This window comes from Eucalyptus grandis, chromosome 2, assembly GCF_016545825.1.
Source record: "Eucalyptus grandis isolate ANBG69807.140 chromosome 2, ASM1654582v1, whole genome shotgun sequence".
NCBI lineage: Eukaryota > Viridiplantae > Streptophyta > Magnoliopsida > Myrtales > Myrtaceae > Eucalyptus > Eucalyptus grandis.
In genome coordinates, this window is record NC_052613.1 from 35,102,229 (window position 1) to 35,123,319 (window position 21,091).

At 37.1% G+C, this 21,091-nt stretch overlaps 1 protein-coding gene across 1 annotated transcript; it reads right to left on the reverse strand.

Annotated features, from left to right (window-relative positions):
• Positions 1 to 63: 63 nt before the first annotated feature.
• LOC104434997 (serine/threonine-protein kinase EDR1) lies at positions 64 to 19,918 on the reverse strand. Its single transcript, XM_039307026.1, is given in 20 exon segments — positions 64 to 526; positions 528 to 603; positions 687 to 863; positions 3,509 to 3,558; positions 3,986 to 4,054; positions 4,508 to 4,606; positions 4,700 to 4,778; positions 4,941 to 5,041; positions 5,859 to 5,928; positions 6,917 to 6,956; positions 7,318 to 7,870; positions 7,872 to 8,445; positions 9,566 to 9,655; positions 9,657 to 9,667; positions 9,899 to 10,318; positions 11,208 to 11,224; positions 11,227 to 11,552; positions 15,419 to 15,423; positions 17,100 to 17,942; positions 19,847 to 19,918. Coding segments are annotated over 20 exon segments (3,759 nt in total). The 3' UTR covers positions 64 to 439.
• Positions 19,919 to 21,091: the final 1,173 nt, after the last annotated feature.

Genomic DNA, 21,091 nt, shown 5'->3' on the forward strand with positions numbered 1-21,091 from the left:
CCTAGAGGAGATATGACAGCACATTCAAGCAACTTTGTTTCTGTCGTTATTGTAGGCTATCTAGAGAGAGAAAGATAGCGAAGTTTAAATAGTATCTATTATTCACATCTATATACAGGGTGCAAATACTCACGACTGGAGTCAACTGACAGTTCTTAATCTCCTCTATACTCCGCGGATAAATAGTAGAAACGTGTATTTCATAGTAACAGCTTCTCCTTTGTCTTGAAGGAGGCATCCTGAGTCCCTCCTTCCACAAAGAAACCGTGAATGACAGTCTTTCTATGCAGAAACAGTAAGATTACTGTACAGCGCGAACCCTTTGTCCTAACCAGCTTCTCTTCTTTCTCATTCTAGTATAAATTTATCGAGAATAGATTGATGCCACCATGCAAATGAAGTGATGCCATGAACTCCTTTTTCACTCTGTGAAGATGTCTCAAGGTGTGGTCTTTACTTGAATCTCCAGGGGAAGAGAAAAGTGTCGCTGGTCCTGTGTCAGATGTGTATTTGGTTGATCCAAGTCAAGAAGGAATTACAAGCCTCTGCAATGACTTCAGAGCTATAGTGAGCTCTGCAAAAGAGGGCCGCAAATTTGGCTCCCTGTAAGAAGACATGAGCAAATGATGAGCGACTAGTTCAACAGAATAACATTTGTGTGCTTATGGTGCTCAAATTTTTCTTACGTCTGCCAGCATTCCCAGATGATCTTTCCAACCAAGGGATCGACTTCTTTGGGGACCTCGAGGCTGTGATTTTGAAAACCTACGGCACCTACAACCTGCATTGAGTTCATCCCAGTCCAAGGTATTTTCAATGTGGCAAGCACCCAGAGAATGACTCCAAAACTAAAAATGTCACATCTGCACAACCCACAAAACATCGAATAAAGTTTTGTCATTCTTACAGCTTAAGCTTATGAAAAGGAAGTGCTGTGGTTAACTATATCATCTTAAGCAGCGCATACGACATCAGCACATAAATAGAGCGAATAACATCAGCTATGCAACTCTTATAAAGCTGATTTTCCCTGATGGTCACATCCAAGCAGAGTCTCTGATCGAATAAAGTTCCATCTTCTCAATTTTATGTCTTTTTCTTTAGAAATCAAGAGATACACATTCTGTTGAAAAGAACTTTGCTTAAGGTACGACCTTTTTTTCTCTTTTCTATATATACATATTGTGTAAGGTACAGCTTACCTAGTGATAGGGTCAATCAGAAGGACATTATCAGAGTCCATCCAAATCCCAATATAGACAAAAAAGTAGGCCAGGACGAATGCTTTCCAGCTTAAGCAATGAAAAACACAAGGCCTAATAGTATAATTAAAACATATGATCAAAGCAATGCTCATAAGTGAAATTTTCACAAAACTGATTAGAGAACCCGCAACAAGTAGAAAGAGAGAAAGAAGGAAGAGAGAAGGAGGAGAAAGAGAACGTAAAAGAAAGAAAGAAAGGGAGGGCTGTAGTTTTCTGTAGTCATAGAAACCCTACACCCATTGTATTTATATTGAATATAAATTGTATATAACAATAATATCCTTATGTAAGTAAAAAAAAAAATAAATAAAACTCTGATAATAAAGGAAACTTAATAAAGTAACTTAACACTCCCCCTCAAGTTGGAGCATATAGGTCGCCTATGCTCAGCTTGGAACAACCAGCAACAAAAAGCAAGACGAAATAATGCTTTGGTAAACATATAAGCAAACTGATCTCTAGAGGCAACATAAGAAAGTAGCAACCAGCTTCTGCTTCACATCATATGCTGATTGGGCTCTGATACCATGTCACAAAACTGATTAGAGAACCTGCAACAAGTAGAAAGAGAGAAAGAAGGAAGAGAGAAGGAGGAGAAAGAGAACGTAAAAGAAAGAAAGAGAGGGCTGTAGTTTTCTGTAGTCATAGAAACCCTACACCCATTGTATTTATATTGAATATAAATTGTATATAACAATAATATCCTTATGTAAGTAAATAAAAAATAAAAAATAAAACTCTGATAATAAAGGAAACTTAATAAAGTAACTTAACACCCTTCCTTAAGCTGGAGCATATAGGTCGCCTATGCCCAGCTTGGAACAACCAGCAACAAAAAAGCAAGACGGAATAATGCTTTGGTAAACATATCAGCAAACTGATCTATAGAGGCAACGTAAGAAAGTAGCAACCAGCTTCTGCTTCACATCATTCCGAACAAAGTGACAGTTAACTTCTATATGCTTAGTTCGATCTTGAAAAACATGATTCCTAGCAATATAAATAGTTGCTTGATTATCACATATCATATCAATAGGTTGATTAATCGAAAATCCAAGCTCCTGGAAAAGAGATTTCAGCCACAACAATTTGGCCACAGTATGTGCCATAGCACGATATTCAACCTCTTAGTTTGTTTCTTCCTATAGATAGTAGAGCCCAATTAGCAATCGTAGTAGTAGTAGCAGCAACTAGTAGTAGCAGTAGCAGTAGCAACAGTAGTAGTAGTAGTAACAGCAATAATAGCAGCAACGGTAATAGTAGTAGTAACAGTAGCAGCACTAGTAGCAGCAACGGTAGTAGTGGTAGTAGTAGCAGTAACAGCACTAGCAATAGCAACAACGGTAGCAGCAGTAGCCACAATAGCAACAGTAGCAATAGCAGCAATAGCAGTAACAATAGCGGTAGTAGTAGTAGTAGCAACAATAGTAGCAGCAGCAACAACGGTAATAGTAGTAGCAGCAGGAGCAACAGTAATAGTAGGAGCAGCAGAAGTAATAGCAGCAATAGCCGCAATAGCAACAATAGCAACAACAGTAGCAAGAGCAGCAATAGCAGCAATAGGAGTCGTAGTAGTATTACTCATGACGATAATCTCAATATAAATATATCTACCACAGAAATCTCGATTCAAATAATTATATGCTTAATGAAACTAGCAAGATCAGTCAACCATAATTAATAAAGTACTCCGATTCTTGAATCTGCTGATTAGTAAGTGTTGTAATCCATGTTCACAAACCAAACCTGATGAATTTGATATCTTCCGATCTCATATGTATCAAAACTTGAAGAGAAAACCAATAAAAATTACAGCTTTAGGTGGCTATGCACCAACCCTAGGGGACTCTCAAACCAACAATAGGATCAAGTAATCAGGTAATTAGACTTGCTCTGATACCATGTCACAAAACTGATTAGAGAACCTGCAGCAAGTAGAAAGAGAGAAAGAAGGAAGAGAGAAGGAGGAGAAAGAGAACGTAAAAGAAAGAAAGAGAGGACTGTAGTTTTACGTAATCACGAAACCCTACACCCATTGTATTTATATTGAATATAAATTGTATATAACAATAATATCCTTATGTAAGTAAAAAAGGAAATAAAACTCTGATAATAAAGGAAACTTAATAAAGTAACTTAACAGAAATCATTTAGGCTTGACTATTGCAAATCTAAGCGACACAAGCTTAAGAAACCTAGTCTGGACAAAATAATTGAAACTACCTTAGATATGCACGACTCACTTTTCATTTGACGGTTCATTGCGGAGAACTTCTGGTGCCATCCACTCAGCCTGATAGGACCACGAACTTCACATTAGGAACAGCTCAAAATCTTGAGAAACATCAAGAATGATTTTTTCCAAATCCAAGTAAAAAATAAATCAGGAAAAAAAGAATCTCAGACTCTTGGGGCATTGCTTAGTAATGCCATGGCAAACTATTTTCTGATTTCACAAATGAAAACACCATGTACTTGCTTGTCTGACCGTTTAAGATTGCATTAGAGAAGAAGTCTACTTCCGAAATGACCAAAAATGATGTTTACAATTGTTTCCTCTACTTTCCTTTATTGTTGCTAATTGTCCATTTAACTACACCAAATGCTATTAGTAGAAACCATCCAAATGTCTTTCCTTGTCTCAATATAGTTGAATATCTTTCTCTCTCCATCCTTGAAAACTCTTCAAGAATGATTTTCAAGAAAGCTTCCATATTTACCGTTCCAGCAGTTGACTTGGATGACAAGAAAGTATTATGCTTCAAGCGTGACAGCCCAAAATCACAGACCTGCACATCAATAAATTTTAGTGAGGACGCAATCAACATTTTACTGCAAACGTAATCATCATTCACATCAAAATCGCAGAGCACATTTCTGATGGAAATTGCATTACATCAGCAAGTTTGGTAAATCAAGAATCATCCACATCAGTGTTGTATACAAATGTAAGTTTGAGCATGGCAGTGAAAAGAGAGAATGAGAAGTCAGAGTCTACAAGAAATAAAGTCCACATGTTATCCCAGAATAAGCTAATACCAGTCAATATCGAGCATATCTGAGGTGCTCACAATGTTAGGGAAAAGAGTATCCCAGAAAAAGAGAAAAAGGCCAAGCAAGACGTTAGTAGCACCTAGGAGATGGATGAATGATATGCATGCAAGAGAATAGCTTGATTCGTTATTTAAAGAAGTGAAAGAATGAAAATAAAGGAGCAGGCAACATTGGTAAGTTGTACGTACTTTGACATTCCAGTTTTGGTCAACAAGAAGGTTCGGTGATTTCAAATCTCGATGAACTATTGTTGGGACACTCGTGTGCAAGCAATTCATTCCCCTTGCCTGTAAAATTTGCATAAGCACTTATATCAATTTCGGAAAAGGAAATATCTATATCTCCAACACCAAAGAGAAGGGAGACCAATTATTTCATACCACATCAAGGGCCATTTTTATCCTAAGTTTCTCATCAATATGACAGTGAGGATGATGTATAATTCTGTACAAGCTTCCCTGGAGAAGTCAACAAAAGTAAAAATGGACAGCAAAATGAGATTGTCACGCGCCGTCCAAATAATAATACCCTTTAACAACAGATAAATTAGCTGCATCCCCGTAAAAACAATCGATGTTGTTCGCATACTACCAAGGTTTTATGAGGCACAAAAAATTGTACCTTGGAAGAAAGTCCATAATGATAGACAGATGTGGAGGACGGGCCACAGCACCCTTGAAAAGAACAATATTTGGATGATGCAATCCACGCATTATCCACACCTTGGAACAGAAGAACAAGATGCATCATCACTTATTGCCCTGAATATATTGGAAAAGCATTTCTTGACTCATTGCTCTGATTAGTCCTCATTTTTTTCCTTGCTAAATAAGCAAATTAAACAAACGATTAAATCGTTAAACACAACCATTAGATAGATGAGGACAGATCATGGAACCCATGAAAAGAATGGCAATCTGATGACAAACAATTAAATCGTTAAACACAACCATTAGATAGATGAGGACAGATCATGGAACCCATGAAAAGAATGGCAATCTGATGACAATGTCTATGCATTCTCTGCAACCTTTGCACAGACGCAAAAATCAAGGTGCATAGTAATTAATCTTACAGTAGCTGGATATACTGGGGAAACATCTCTTGTTTGTCCTCATTTTTATTCTTATTAAAAATGCAAATCAATGACTGAACACACTAATTCATTCGCTTCCAAAATACATATTGACACACATAAATTAAACTGAAATTGTGATCCATAAATCTTTTTCCCATTTGGTTTCAACTGTTGAACTTTATGTGCCATTCAGATCTTATGTGAAGAACATTAATTGAAAAGCCATGAACTCTGTGCCTACATCAACAAAGCAACAGAAAAGCAAATTGCCCCTTTCTCCTGTAATATTTCTGACAATGCAGACTGTATGGCATGATAAGGAAGCCTTATTGTGAAACTCATCATCAATATTAAGCGATTGCACTATACTTTTTGGGTTCTCAATAAAACTGGAAAGTTCTGGTCCGAAATAAGGAACTGGAAGATAAAGAGCACAAATGAAAGACCTATTGCTAGCTTACTTCTCGTCTGAACTCATCCAAAGAAGCACCTGAGACATCCTGATCCCAAATTTTCTTCACAGCCACCTCCTGCAGAACAAGCGAGTCAAGCCAGATGTTAAGACTCTAAAACACATTGTAATTTATGTTATGTTTCAAGGCATATCATAGAATTTTAAATATTAAGAACATATGAACACTGAGTATTTTGCAAAGCTAATGTCTGAATTGCAGTTGCAAAATACTAATAGTAAGTGCATACAAACCTTTGGAAAATGTAAATAAGAGAAAAAGGGTCATCTACCATCTCTCTTTCCAGTTCTTTATATGTAAGAGTATAAAAAACCACAAGGACAACAAACCCAAACAACCCAGTGTTTAAAGTGCATCTATGACATGGATGGAGTTTGATTGAGTCACAAACTAACAGTGCACAAAAAAAACCTTTGTAGCAGTACATTCATTGTGACTGTTATAACAAACTTCTTCAGTCTTCACAGTAAGGATTCGATTATATCCAGAGAACTTGCAACTAATTACCAAAGAACTAAACATAGAACAATAATCTTGACAGCACCTAATAAAAGTGTAGCACGTTGGCCATAAGGAAAAATTCCATCTATTTATCCAAAATATGAAAGAGTAACTAGACAAGGCCATGAATGAGTTACTAAAAATTAGTTTTTATGGTTGAGACCAGTCCAATAAGTCAGGTACTTTGTCAAGGTACCAATTCAGGTTCTTTTTTTTCTTTTTTAAACAACTTAGGTTCAAATGCCGGATTTTGATACCATATCAGATGTTGCCGTTACATGCTAGCTGCCTAGTTTGAAACTCCAAAACTAATGCGCAAAAGCAGAACACTGAAGTAGGACTAACTGTCATTTCTTTTGACCCAAAGACTAATTCTCATATTCAAGGAGGATCACTTGCTTAAAAGCAGTCATATAAAGGGAGCCTATGGATATGCACATTCCACATATTCAAACAAATTGAAGTCATACTTTAAACATAAAGAACCTCTTCGAGTAACTAATGCAATGCCAATTCTTAATTTGTAGAAATATATGATACTGATTGTGCCATTCCAGTCAGCACAATAGACCTCTCCATAAGAACCCGTTTAGAAGAACATGAAATTGGGGTAATATTTTTGACATAATAACAGTAGATGCAATTCAGTGAGAAAATACTGCTGTCCATGCTATAATAACTACTGCAATTATGCTTACATTTGGACTGCCAGAACTTTTTCTCAGATGACATGCACTTTATCTCTAGTTACATGGCTAGGTAGCCATGAGCATAATAGGCAGTACAATAGTGATAAAGCATATCTCATAATACTAAACAAATGTCATAAAAATGCAGCAACAGGATCATCATATATTTATCCATGAGTCTTGCTCTCTTAGTAAATTTGGACATGCACAAGGACATGAAAGAATCTATCCAATCAGGGACTTCATCAAAGCAATACCTCTTCCAATCCTTTCACAAATGATCAAATGTTCCCAGTGAATCTCAACACCAACATCAACATCATCACGTGCTCGATCAACCTTAATTGTATTATTATCAATTGATGAGCTTGGGCTTTCTGAATCCTTCGACACAAAGTTTGTGTCCATGAATCTGTCATTAGTCCACCTTTTCAGACCAGATAAACCAATTTCATGTCTATCACGTCCTATTTGAGATTCCGCTACACCATCTTGCAAAATCTCCGGAGTCCTAAGAGGGTCTTTTCTGACTTGGGCATTCAAGTGTACACTGTTCAGCTTGACTTTATGAGTTGTAGATCTACCAATGGATGATGACACATGATCAGCATTAGGTTCCCGATTACTTCTTGAAAACAGACCTTCCTTAAAACCGTAATCTTTCTTTCTTGGTACTTCATTGAGAAGATGTTGATTTTTTGGCATCAATGGGACAGGAGGCTGATCCGGAAGTGGGTTATTTTTCTGTCTCGGCATCTCATTATTTTTTATTTCTGTGCTTTTACCTTCCATTGGGGCTTTGCGAAAGCCTTTAATATCAAAAGGATTGAGATCTGCCGAAAGATTTGTAGGCTTCTCTGAACTGTTTTTGCTCTGTGGGACCACATCGATATTCAACTCTTGAGTTATCCCACCAGAAATTGTCTGTATTGACTTTATCAGCTGTAGAGATGCCAGTGAATGACACATAATAAGAATTTGGTACCCGATTACTTCTCTGAAACAGACCTTCCTTTAAACCATAATCTTTCTTTCTTGGTACTTCATTGGGAGAATTTTGATTTTTTGGCATCAACAGGACAGGACGCCGATCAGGAACAGGGTTATGTTTCTGTCTTGGCATCTCATCGATTTTGATTTCCGTGCTGTTACCTTCCATTGGAGCTTTGCAAAAGCCTTTAATGGCGAGAGGATTGAGATCTGCAATAAGACTTGTGGAGTCCTTTGAACTATTTTTGCTCCGTGGGACCTCATTCACATTCAACTGCTGAGCTGTCCTACCAGATACTCTGGAAGAACCAACACCAGGCTTATTATCTTTCCCACTGCAAGAACTGGCTGGTATAAGCGTCCCAGGAGCAGCCATGAGATCAACCAGAAATTCCCTGAATCAAGAACACACAAATGAAATCCCTCTGGTAGGGAAAACCATCGCCAATTACAGTATACTATCACATATTTCAGAGAAAGAACTGTGCATTTCATGCTCTTGAGTGGATGAATATATAAAAATAACAACACTCGATATAAAAGGGAAGAGAATGGCCTGAGAGATAAATGGTTTATACATCATAGTATAAGTGCTGCAACATTATGATTATATTCACTAGATGTGATTAAGAAATAGTAACCATAGGTAATTTAAGTTCGGGACAAGTGTATTGGAAATCCAAAAACTTGTGATGAAAGTGCAATCAAGACTAAAACTTTCAAAAAATGCAATTAACTCCTATGTCACAGAAGTATAATTGAGTCATAAAACTTTCAAAAAGTGCAAACAAATCCTAAAACTTGTCAAATTAATCCAATTAAGTATTTCCATGAATTGCACTTTTGAAACTTTTAGGACTCGATTGTATTTTCGTGATAAGTTTTAGAACTTGATTGCATTTTTTGAAAGTTTTAGGACTCAATTGTATTTTTGTGACAATCTTTAGGACTTATGGTGCACTTATCCCTTTAAGTTTCGTGTAAAATCTGCATATACCCTAAGGTGTCAGTTTTTTGTTCCTTAACTTCAGGAGGTGATCGTGAATTCTCATTTGGAAAATATTTATGTTTTTTTGAGAAGAATAAAGTATGCCTTCAAATATCCATTCTCCCAAGGCTGAAACCCACAAAATATGCACAATGCCGCAACCGTGCCACATTAAATTGCAGCCTTTCCTAATAAAGGGACACAAAGATATCAATTCAGTTGCTATTATCATTAATCTATAAACTTAAAATCAGTAAAATACGAAATGTTCTCATATCTCTAACATATTCAGTTACAAGGAGCTAAACGAGAGAAATTAAGCAATAAATACATCGTAGAGCTTTTATTGGAAGAAATATGAAACATATGCACAAAGAGTAGTCATTTCTGCTAAATTGAAAAAGGAACAGTGATAAGCAAAAGAAGTGCCCACTCAACACGACAATTATTGACAAAAGAATTTAGAAAGCACCACACAAAGTAACTATATGATTACACAATAACAGAAAAGAAGAGGCAACCAGCACCTTTGATTGTCCAATTTTATCACGTTTACAGCATCATCATCCAGCCCAGTGTAATGGCAACCTTTCACCAGTCGGCAAGGCAAATTTATAGTCTGCGAGCACCTTCACATAATAAAATTATAACACTTCAGATACTGGATCTTTTTTCATCATTGGTGGTAATATCAATTATCCAGAATACTTTCAAGGCATTATTTTTTGCGCCAGAACTAAAGAAGATCACAAAAATTAGACTTCGTAAACGACATCAACCAATTGCCTCGAGCTCCACTATCAGTAGAAATCAGCAGCACGGACTGCTAAAGCCCAACTTAGATGCGGTAAAGAGCTTACCTTGAAAAGCAAAGCACGATGTCTTGAAAGGCCAACATTTATGGACCCAATTGGCAACACACTTGTCTGGAGAGATGTCCTCAACTGTGTGCTCCTCTCCATCCACCTAGCCCACATAATGTTAGCATCCTCTACTGGGCCACCCATATGTCCTGTTACCAGTTCACCAAGCCTTTGAACCAAAACGGTAACCTCAGTAGCAGGACAGTTCAATCCTATACATTGAGCGATTTGCATCAACTCTTCAAGTGCATGATCAGTTCTGCGATTAACTATTATAGCTTCAAAGTCAGAACTCCCAGGGACAGAGAGATCCGTAAGAGATGGCATTTTCCCTTGAAGCCTTGAGTCAGTGGAGATATAATGAGCATCATAAAATCCATCCACCACTTTCTCCTCATAATCAATCACATCATATTTCTGTATCAAAATGTATTTGGTTAAACCAAAATGGAAGAAACAAAGAAGCCCCGCCATACAAGTAATGGCTACAGAACAAGACCAAGCATGGATCATATCAACATGTTTAACAATGTTATACCCATAGTTATTTAGGTTATGTGACACTACGATTTCTCGTATGGGAATTAGGACAGAAACCTATCCAATTCTATATCTGGGGGATCTTACAAACTGCTGAGATGGATTCATCAAGCCAAAAGAACAAGATACCAGAACCATAATAGATATGAAAACATTTATGACCTCAAAGATATTGAGGGGAACATATCCAAGGAGGAAACACTTGTCAGCACAGCTAGGATGCCTTGTCAAGGTCATACAAGGAACATAATACTAAAACCATTCTGAGTCTCCAGTTGAATCCCATGGGTAACAACGTTCAAAATCACCACAGGGAACCAATTGAAAGCAATAGTCTCACAGCCCGTACAAATACACGCTACAGGTAATTCAGCACATGTAACACACCCAGTAGATACACTATTCAAATGAACACAGAAACCTAAGCAAAACAGCTTCATTATTACTAATCTCAATGCATGACATAACAGAAGGGAGCACAATTACTAGATAAATGCCCCGGCCAGAAGCAGAATAAAAGGTTCAGCAAGACCTAAGTTTTATCCAATTCAGAAATGGAAAGAAGACTCCCAAGCATTGATCCACATAAGCATCAGCATCATTTTGTCTATATTTAGCAACCAAACAAATCCCAAACATAATAAATAACAAAATCCGAGCATATCAAACAAAAAGAATTATAAAAGCCCCCAGTAAAACACCCCCAATTCAAGCTCATCCACTAAATAAACCAATTAAGTAGCCACAATTACACCACCAAACTCACCCAGTACTGTCTGGATTCGTCTCCACCAAGGCCTCATCCTTCTTCCTCCCCGCATCGCCCCTCCGATGCCTGCCCAAGCTCAACTGGTTTGCGGCGCGGATCTGGCCGTTCTCCCGATCATTGCTGCAAAACTCCTAGTTGGAAGAGCTGCTCCCGAGAGCCAGCTGCCTCTGGAACTCCACCTCGGACGTCGTGGAATCCCTGGACCGGCGGCTCGCCACCGGAGCGTCACCGTTGACCTGGCCAGCGGTGGGGGCGCCGGTCGGAGGTAGGACTACATGTCGGCGACTGAGCAGACGCGGGGTCGGATTGGATCGGGTCCTGGTCTTGGCCTCTGCGAGGCTCCTTCGTAGTGAAGTTCATCTACTCTCTCTCTCTCTCTTCTCTCTCTCTCTCTGGGTTTTATTACAAGCATGCAATGGCGGACGGAATTTCCATGCAGATTCCCATTGGTTGGACCTTTTCTTCGCGCCAGCCTATAGCAGAGCCAACACGTCGTTTATATTATTTTAATTTGATTTATCATGGGGGTAATAACGATTGCATGAATTTCGATTTTTTTTTTTTTCCTTTTTTGGCTAAAACATGAATTTCGATTCGATAATACTAGACAAATTGACTTTTGATTTACAAAATTGACATGCCCAAAAAAAATGACTGATTTTTTATTGGGCATCTAGTATAACTCGACTGTTTAAATGTCCATTAATAATTTGTCACGTATATTTATATATTATTTTCGAATACAAGTCTTAATAAACTTGCAATAATTATTAGATAACTAAGTCTGATTTTAATGAATTCAAATGTCTTCTATCATAAGACATAATTGACACATTTAGCATATACACTGAAAATTCTCGTATCGGTGCACTTTTGTTGTCCTTTTGCTTACTTTTTATGTTATGACTGGCTCAAACATCCCAATGGGTTTCGCATGTTTCAGATGTGGCTAGGTACGATGGTAGGTTCATATAAAAACCCATCAGTTCAATATCGTATTAATATTCTCTTGCCCCACTAAAAACAAATAATAATATTTTTCACACATATACATATTCATGCATAAAGTCATGAAGTCAAGGTCCTCTGGTCCCCCCAACCCAAAATATTTAATGGCAAAATTTCCAATAAAGAACGTAATGGACGGGTTTCAAGAAACTTTTGAGATACTTTTAGCTTGGTAAAGTATCATTTTCATGTGATCCCTCAGCAAATAATAAGAATATATCAAATCATTCAAAGAAGAAAATGATATAAACCCCTCGTTTTTTGTTCGCCACCCTGACTACGATTTTTTTTGGCTTAGATTAATCCGCCTTGAAAGTAAGGAAATTAGGTACATGTAACTCTTAACCAAAAACCAAACAAGCTTTCATTCTCCACACTCAAGCTTGATCATCGAGAAAACAAAGCACTCAAACTTCTTCTCAAAATTCCCGCAATTCTTGAATGTTTGAATACACATGCTAGGCTAGAGTCAAAGGTTAACAAAGTTGTGAGATTTTATTGGGATTACTGCCATCTATTTCATAATATTAAACTATTAGATAAATGTATGGTATACTATTTACTATTTAATTATTTTAACACTAATACTCACCCTCATATTTAATCTGATTTTTTTGTATAATACTAAGAATAGACATATCTAATTGGGAAGGCAAATGAGGTATCGAAAGATTTAAATGTTTGATATCATATGATATTTTGCTAAGGTCATTACTAACTGTTTTAAAAGTTTAATTTGCATGATTTACTATTTAATTGCTCAAAACACAAGTAAACACACTGACTTTTGAACAGATTCTCCAGAAGCAGCTTCTGAAATGATCAGCACGTGGAGAATGTTCATCCTTCCTTTCCTACTCCCACCTCCAGTTAAATCGTATCGTTAGTCGCTAAATGAGTCATTCACCAGACAATATGTCGTATTTACCGAGAATTTTGCGTACATTTCCCTCCCCAGTTCCTCCGTTCATTCTTGAGTTTTTTTGAATTTTTTTTTTTTTTTCTTTCTATTAAGTATTCCAACAAGAGGGAAATTTAAAACTATTCTACGCAAGAAAAATCTTCACGTCCCCATCTCCCAAACTAATGACAATGTTCCAAAAGGTTAATAGCCTAAAAAACCCCAAATTGATACACTTGTGACAAATTTACTAAAAACTATTTTTTTTACTATGAAAAACCTCAAACTAATATGCATGTAACAAAATTACTTCGACTAACCATATAAAACTATAAACTTGTACATTTATGACAAATTTACCCCAAACTAATTTATTTGACCGCAATAAAAAACTCTAAACTGATAAATTTGTAACAAATATATCATCCACTAAATTGGATTAATACCACAAAAAATCACAAAAATTTAAATTATGACAAACAAAGCATAAAATCTGAAATTTGTATATTAGTCAATTGTTATGTCATTTAACTTAATAATTTGACAATAAAATTTAACGAAAATTAACATAGGGTAAATTTGTCACGAGTGTGCCAGTTTGGGATAAATTTGTCAAATGTATATCAGTTTTGGGTTTTTTGTGGTCAAAAAAATAGTTTAAAGTAAATTTGTCACATGTATACAAGTTTGAGGTTTTTCAGGGTATTAACCCTATTCAAATTCAAGTATTAGTATGTTATTATGCGTGACCAATATATGATGGTTTAGGACAGTCAACATATATATTGTTTAAAGCTATTGCTGATCTTACTTTTGTTCTTCATTATTATTATTTTTTATGGATGATGAGGAAGTCTCTTGAAATATTCCTACTAATTGTATAGACAAAGTAAGATGTGAGCTTAAGTCCAGAGGAGAAATCGTCCAATCAGTCATAAATTTATTGTATATATGTCAATTAGGTCATAAACTTTTCAATATTTGTTAATTTAATCTTAAATCTTTATGCGAGATTCCAATATGGTCATTCTAGCTAATTTTAACGATAACTAGATCACCACACCACATTGGCGATTTCCGGTAAAAATTGACCGGAAGGATTACATTATAATCTTCCACAAATATTTAATATTATATTAATAAAAATTGAAAATTTTATGAGTGAAATGACATATGTATAATAAAATCAGTACCAATAGAATGATTTTCCCAACCCTCAATGTAGGGCCCAAACTTGTCCTCGGCAATGTTGGGACTTGAACCAGAATCATGCGTTCAAATTGATTCTTAACTGCTAAGCAATCTCACGGTATTAGCCATCGGTACTTCTACTTTACTCATTTTGATCTGGGGGTGCTATCATGACTAGGGAGGATGTATCTCCTCAAAAGATTTTATGATTTGACATGTCGCATACTTTTGCTATAATGTAGGAGAAATTATGATATGATTCGATTTGGCACGTCACATGCTATCGCTTGCAGTACCCCTCCTCCTCACTAACACGGCGTGCCCCTTGACTTTTCTAAATATTGCTAAGGGAGCGTGTGGTTAGTTTTATGATGTAAAGTTCAAATTAATTATATGATTGCAGCAATCAGTGAAATTGAGGGACTTAATATAACAGAAAAAACCTAATTATAATAAAAAGAAAAGTTGGTGAACCACGACGTAGCTAAATTATTGAGTGCCCTAGGCTTGTGACCCCACCTTCTAGTTGAATTAAGCATCCTGGAGTCTTTTGTATATTTGCTACAAGGCATTGATGAGAAAGGACACAAAGTAGAAATTTGCTTATTGTAAATTACTGAAAAAGAAATAAAACAATGGAAGACTTTTGGCATCATTTCATGAAAGGCTCCTTGCAAATTGACCCTGATATGTCATGATGCGCCTCAATCCTTTCCATTTTCACCCTACCAAGTGAATTTTTTCCTCCAAAATTTATGTCTTATATTAGCTTCCTTTCTTAGCTTTTCCTTTTTCTTTTTATTTTCGTCAATGCATGTGACTTTCAAGGGGTAAAATTCTTAATTTTCTGCTAACATCTTCCTTGGTTGAAATAACAGATAAATAAACTACAGAAAAGAGGGTAAGCTTTAGGTAAGCAACGAATATGAGAAATTTGATTATGATTAGGATCTTCTAATGGTTTTGCACTTGAAGGCTCTTTGCATTTCAACCACTTTTTTTTCCATTTCTAAAGTCCACAACATTTTAACTATAATTCATTTGAAATTTGATAGTGCTATGTTCTCTGATGATTTTTTCCGGCGAAATGCAAATGTGGACCCGTCACCGTATCTGAAAAAGAATCATGGATAAATATTCATTATAGAAATTGGGGAAGCACATCAGTCGCATTTAGATAATGGTCCAGTGTTTTGGACAATGCTAATTACTACCTATTTGCCTACGCAATTGATCTCTAAAGTTAACTGCATCGACCCCCAATTGTATCATCATCAAAACCTAAAGTTTTATTAGTTCACTCATAGGTCTCTTTTATCTATATAGTTTATAATTTTTAGATAGAGAGAGGAGCTACCCATGGAGCTCAAGCTCATCATGTTCAATTATTGAGATGTATTGAACATTATGCAATAAGTCCCTGATGATTCCTACATTCCGAGTTTATTTTTGTCTGGACAAAGATCTTGGTACAATGATTCAATGTGGGTCCCATCTACAGATTTAGAAATCAATGGCTGTGATTAGATTCGGACTACAGGTTCGGATCTAGGCCAAGAGAATTTTCATGCATTTTAGGAGGTGGTCCACTTGAACTGATGGGGGAGGAGAAGGAGATCAGTTAGTCTAATCATCTAGAAGTTTTGTTTAATTAATTGCTTAAGTTTAGGTCACTAAAATATAGGTCACAGCAACTTTAATGACATGTCTTTCTTTATCGGATAAAATGTCTCTCTCATGCTACATCTTCCTGGCGATAAGTATGTCCTTGGACCACTTTTCACTTCAAATTCAGAAAAATCCTATGTAAAGGCCTGGCCATCCGCACGGTAACTCAATCCATGTCGCAGTTCTGCACTAGAAAAGAAACAACATCAATTTTTTTCCTAGGTTTCAAGGTCATATTTATATATAATGATGAAAAGAGAACAGCACGTATGAATAATTTACCTAGAGGAAGAGGACTTGTGCGTCTTATACATAAGATTATATTTTACCTTACGATGAGCCCTCAATATGTTAAAGGGTCATGTGTTTTTTAATCCCTAATCAGATGAAACAAGACTTATTGTAAAAGGATTACAGATATGGCATCGCTCGTATCCATTTGTTTTAAGTTAACACGTAAATAATTCCCCTCAACCTAGATAGAAGAGTCCTTTGATAAATGTTGACACCTAAATTTTGGCGATCTATTTAGTCATTTATTGCATAAAAATTAGGGGTTAATTTTTACCCCTGAAAAAAAATATTAATTGCATAGCTACATTTAGTTAGCATATTTTGCATTTTATTTATTGGACCGGTGGCGGATGGGTCGAATTGGTGGTTTTGAATTTTAAATTAATAGGCCGGGCTAGGCCCATGAAAGGATAAAATTAACCAAAGCCCGTCGTTATTTTTAATTGATTATCTTGCGAAAAATTAAGATTTGATGCGATATTATGATTTTTGAAAATTAAAAAAATCGCATTGTAATCTTATTTTTTATCAATAGATGATGAAATCGGGAGAATATTTTGAGATAAGGATTTGGGTGATCGGGAGGTTATAGATTATCTTCGTACATATTGAAAAAAAACGAGATAAAATATTCTACGAAGATTACCTATTTTTACTTATAAAAGCAATCGTGTACAGAGAGAGAATGGGGGGCTTCTTTGAAAAAAACTGCAGAAAAAAAGAAAAAGTTAGAACGTGAGAGAGAGAGAGAGAGAAAGAGGAGAAAAGTAAAAAGCAGAGGTGATTTGACCCTCACTATTCATCATCTCCCCAAGCTCGCTGCTCACCTCTGTTCCGCTCCGCGAAGCCCGACGCTCCACCCTCCGCGAGCAGGCCCGAGCCGTGCTACAGCCGAGCCGCCTTCCCCACGCCGACGTAGCCGCCGGTCTCCGTCCACGAGCCCCGACGACCCGCGCCACCACGACGCCGAGCCTCGGTGCGCCTCCTTCGCGAGCAACCCGCGACGCCAGCCCAGTCGTCCGCGACTCTCCCTGCCGACGCCGCTCCGGCCCTGCTCTGCCACTCGCCTGCGATTGCCCAGCAGATCTCGCCTTTGCTCGCCGTCCGTGAAGCCCGACGCCGACGGATTTGAGACCCTCGCAGCAACCGCGACCCGAACGCCTTTGCTTCGCCTTACCGTCGCCAATCTGCAGTACCAGAAGTCCCGGCGTCCCTGCTCGCCTCCGCCTGACGCCCAGCCGACGCCGTGCCGTTGCCCCGAGGCCTAGCGATCCGACGCTCTTGCTGCCCAAGTACTGACACTTGAGTTGCTCTGCCGTGCCGCAACCCGGAGTCCTCTGCTCGTGGCCCACTGTCCAGATCTCGCGATCCCGGCGGCCTGCTGCCACCCAAGTCCTTGCGACGACCCACGACGCCTGTAGCAGCCCTCCGCCGAGTCGGTCTCCGCCCCTGCACGCCGTTCCGAGCTTGCTCCCTGTCCGAGCGACGCCGCTGTAGCACCTGTGACCAGCTGCTGCAGCTGTGTCCACCAGCCACCGAGTCCCTTCGCCGGAGCTCCGACCACCGTGACTTCCTTTGACGGTGACCCACCACACAGCCACTGCCTTTGCCGGAGTTTCCCCCGCCGGACCTCCGATCCTCTGCTTTGGTGACTTGCCACGAACACGAAGCTTGGAAGGAAAAGGGAAAATTAGGTAGTTTTTATTTATTTATTTACTTACTGTTTTCTTTTTCTTTCCTTTTTATTTTATTCTTTTAGTGAAATTGTTCTCTTTAAATATGTAATTGAGATCCCAATATGAAAGTGCCTCAAGTTAGGGGGATTGACAGTCCGATTTTCGCGCCCGAAATCCGACTCGCAATCCCTTATAAAAATCGACAATCCAATCTCTGGCCAGATTTGATTTGCGATTTAATTTAAAATGGCCAACCCGATCTCATGCGCGAGATATGGTTCGTCAATTTTTAGATATCAATATTATCTTATTTGATTATTTGTTGGTTGAGTCGATCTTATTTTCATAAAAGAAAAATCCAAAAATATTTGAGTTAGGATTAGATTTGCTGATTTAGGGTTAAAATTGCAATCTTATCTCGAGTTTTAAATAAAAAAATCCAAAAAAATGTTGAATTAAGATTAGGTTTGGTTATTATCTTTTATATTTAAAATAAGAATTTTATTTTAAATCATGAAAAAGAAAACCAAAAGAAAAAGCACATTCATTTAGGATGTTAGTTTTTATCATTATTTGAATTGCACGTGAAAATTTTAATTTCGAAATTAATAAAAAAAAAAAAAATCATCATGCATATATCATGTTGAATTAAGGCATTCTTTGCACGTCATTGCATGTTAGGGTTGCATGTTTATCAATTATAGGTAGATAATCTATCCTAGATAAATTGTGTGTTTTGTTAAGAAAAAAAATGCCCATGTCATATAGAATTAGGTCCATGAAATGCACGTCATTTAGTGATTTTTGTTAAGTTTATTTCTAATTAGAAATTGACCGTCATCAGATTAGGGCCATTTAATTAGAATTAAGTCATTAGATTAATTTAGATTGCATATTTAAATGTTGCATTTCTTTAATTTCGAATCTCATAGAAAATACAAAAAAAATTATTTAGAATAAATCATCTCATGCTTAGGATAGACTACATGCTTAGTTATGTCATATTGCTTAGGTCATATAGTTAAGTCATGTTGCCATGTCATATCATTTCATGTTAAATTAGTGGCATGCATTGCATATCGCATGATTTTCATTAATTAAGTGAAAACAAAACAAAAATTGCGTGTTAATTAAAAATCATATTTAGGACTGCTGATGTGAATTTAAACTAACAACGCAGATGCTTTCGTTGCTATGAGGTAAGTCCTGCAATTTATTCATTTGCTTTCTTGAGTGTTAAATTGGTGGTTTGTGCACCCGCATGGTCACCTCACATGTTAAGGAATTAAAATCAATTCAAGTTACTTGCCAAACAATTTTTTCAAAATAAAAGATAAAGGTACCGAAATGGCGTTAGAGAAATCTAACGTAACCAAGTCCCCGAACTCACAAATCTCTGGTTCGTAGGAATAAAGTAAATCTCCCGTTACTTTATTTGGGTTTCTAATCGACCCACCAAAAAATAGATTAGTGGCGACTCCTGATTGAAAATTATTTGCATGTTAAGAACTTAAACCGAAAGTCGCGAATTGGTATGGGCTTGGGAGAGCCCGAGTTAAGTCTAGGCTTAACAATCCATTAGCCAAACCTTAGGTGGTTCACACCCCGAAAAAAATTGGTCGCGACAATAAATTCTATATAATGCATATTACCCTGTATCATCACGTTTTCATCCTCTCTCTCTTTTTGCCCCTTCATTGATTTTTATGGTACATGGTTTTATTTTAAAATAAAAAATAGAAAGAAAAGAAAACGCTCTAGACATACCGGGATATATCCACCAATCTGATTTTCTAAATGATACGACAAACTCGTTATGTGGATTGCAAAGTGTGAACTAACAATGATACAGCTCAAGGCCCACGTGCATCTTAGAGAGAGAAAGAGGAGGAAGAGACCTCAACCATCTCAGGAATATAGAGCGCAACTTGTCCTCGCGCCTCTGAATCAGAGAATTCGGCGGTATACATATTGTTAGTGTTATAATTATGGTTATAATTATGGTTAATAGATCAACGAAAGCCAATAAATTAAGATACGTTTTTTTCTGTTCACGTATCTATTTTTGGATTCATGAATTTCCTATAGTTTTCTGTTCACGTATCTATTGAATTCATGAATTTCCTAGATTCACGAATCTCTTGAATTCACGTGTCTTTGGATTCATGAATCTCTTGAATTCGTATATCTCTTAATTTATTAATCTCGTGGATACACATGTCTATTTAATTCATGTATTTGTAGTACATGAACTAAAAAAGCTCTATAAATAGATATGAGCATAGAGCTTCATAGGCGTTGGTTTTTGGTCCTTCGACTCAATTTCAAAATGCTTTGATATACTTTTCTACTCTCCTGTTTTTCTTGGGTGTGCTGATTCAATTGAACGGTTCAATTGAGTCTTGTTTGCATAGTGCTAATCCAAACAGGTTCGAGGTGATGTATCTTGGAAGGCATAGTTCGTGAATCTACGGAGCACCTTTGGCAAGAACTAATCGCCTTAAGGAGATTCGGTTATTCGTACCTCACCTCCAATTTTATGTTATTTTTCAGTGATATCTTATTTTATTCTTTTCAAGATTTGTAAGTTTACATATAAAGAATGATATTATTTAGCCGTTATCGTCTTCTTTACATTGATGTTCTGATTACAACAAACAGTGTTGTTTTCTTTGGATTAATTTCCAACAATCTTAAGGCGATTAGATCACTCATTGTTTGTTGTTTTTGTTACATTATTGAGATGGCTAGAAACAACCAAGTGCCCTTCAATGTCTCGAATGTTTCAAGAGATGTTCCTATGGTCTATTCGACCGTTGCTATGGAAGATGTTCAACCCTCAGGATCTGAATTTGTAGCAGCCAATGCTATGGGCCCTTGGGCTAACACCAATTTTAGTGGTGCAGGTACAAGTCATACGACTGGTATGCCTAGGACTGTTTTTCAGAACAGTACAAGCCAAATGGCTTTTGGCTCCGTTTTTGGAGGGATAGTTCAACGAACTTTGTCTACCGTGATGGCAACACCTCCAGTTACAGCTCATGAGAAACCAGAGAAATTCACTAGAGTAGGCTTTAAACAGTGGCAGCAGAAGATGTTCTTCTATTTGACCATGCTCAATCTAACGAAATATTTATCGGAGG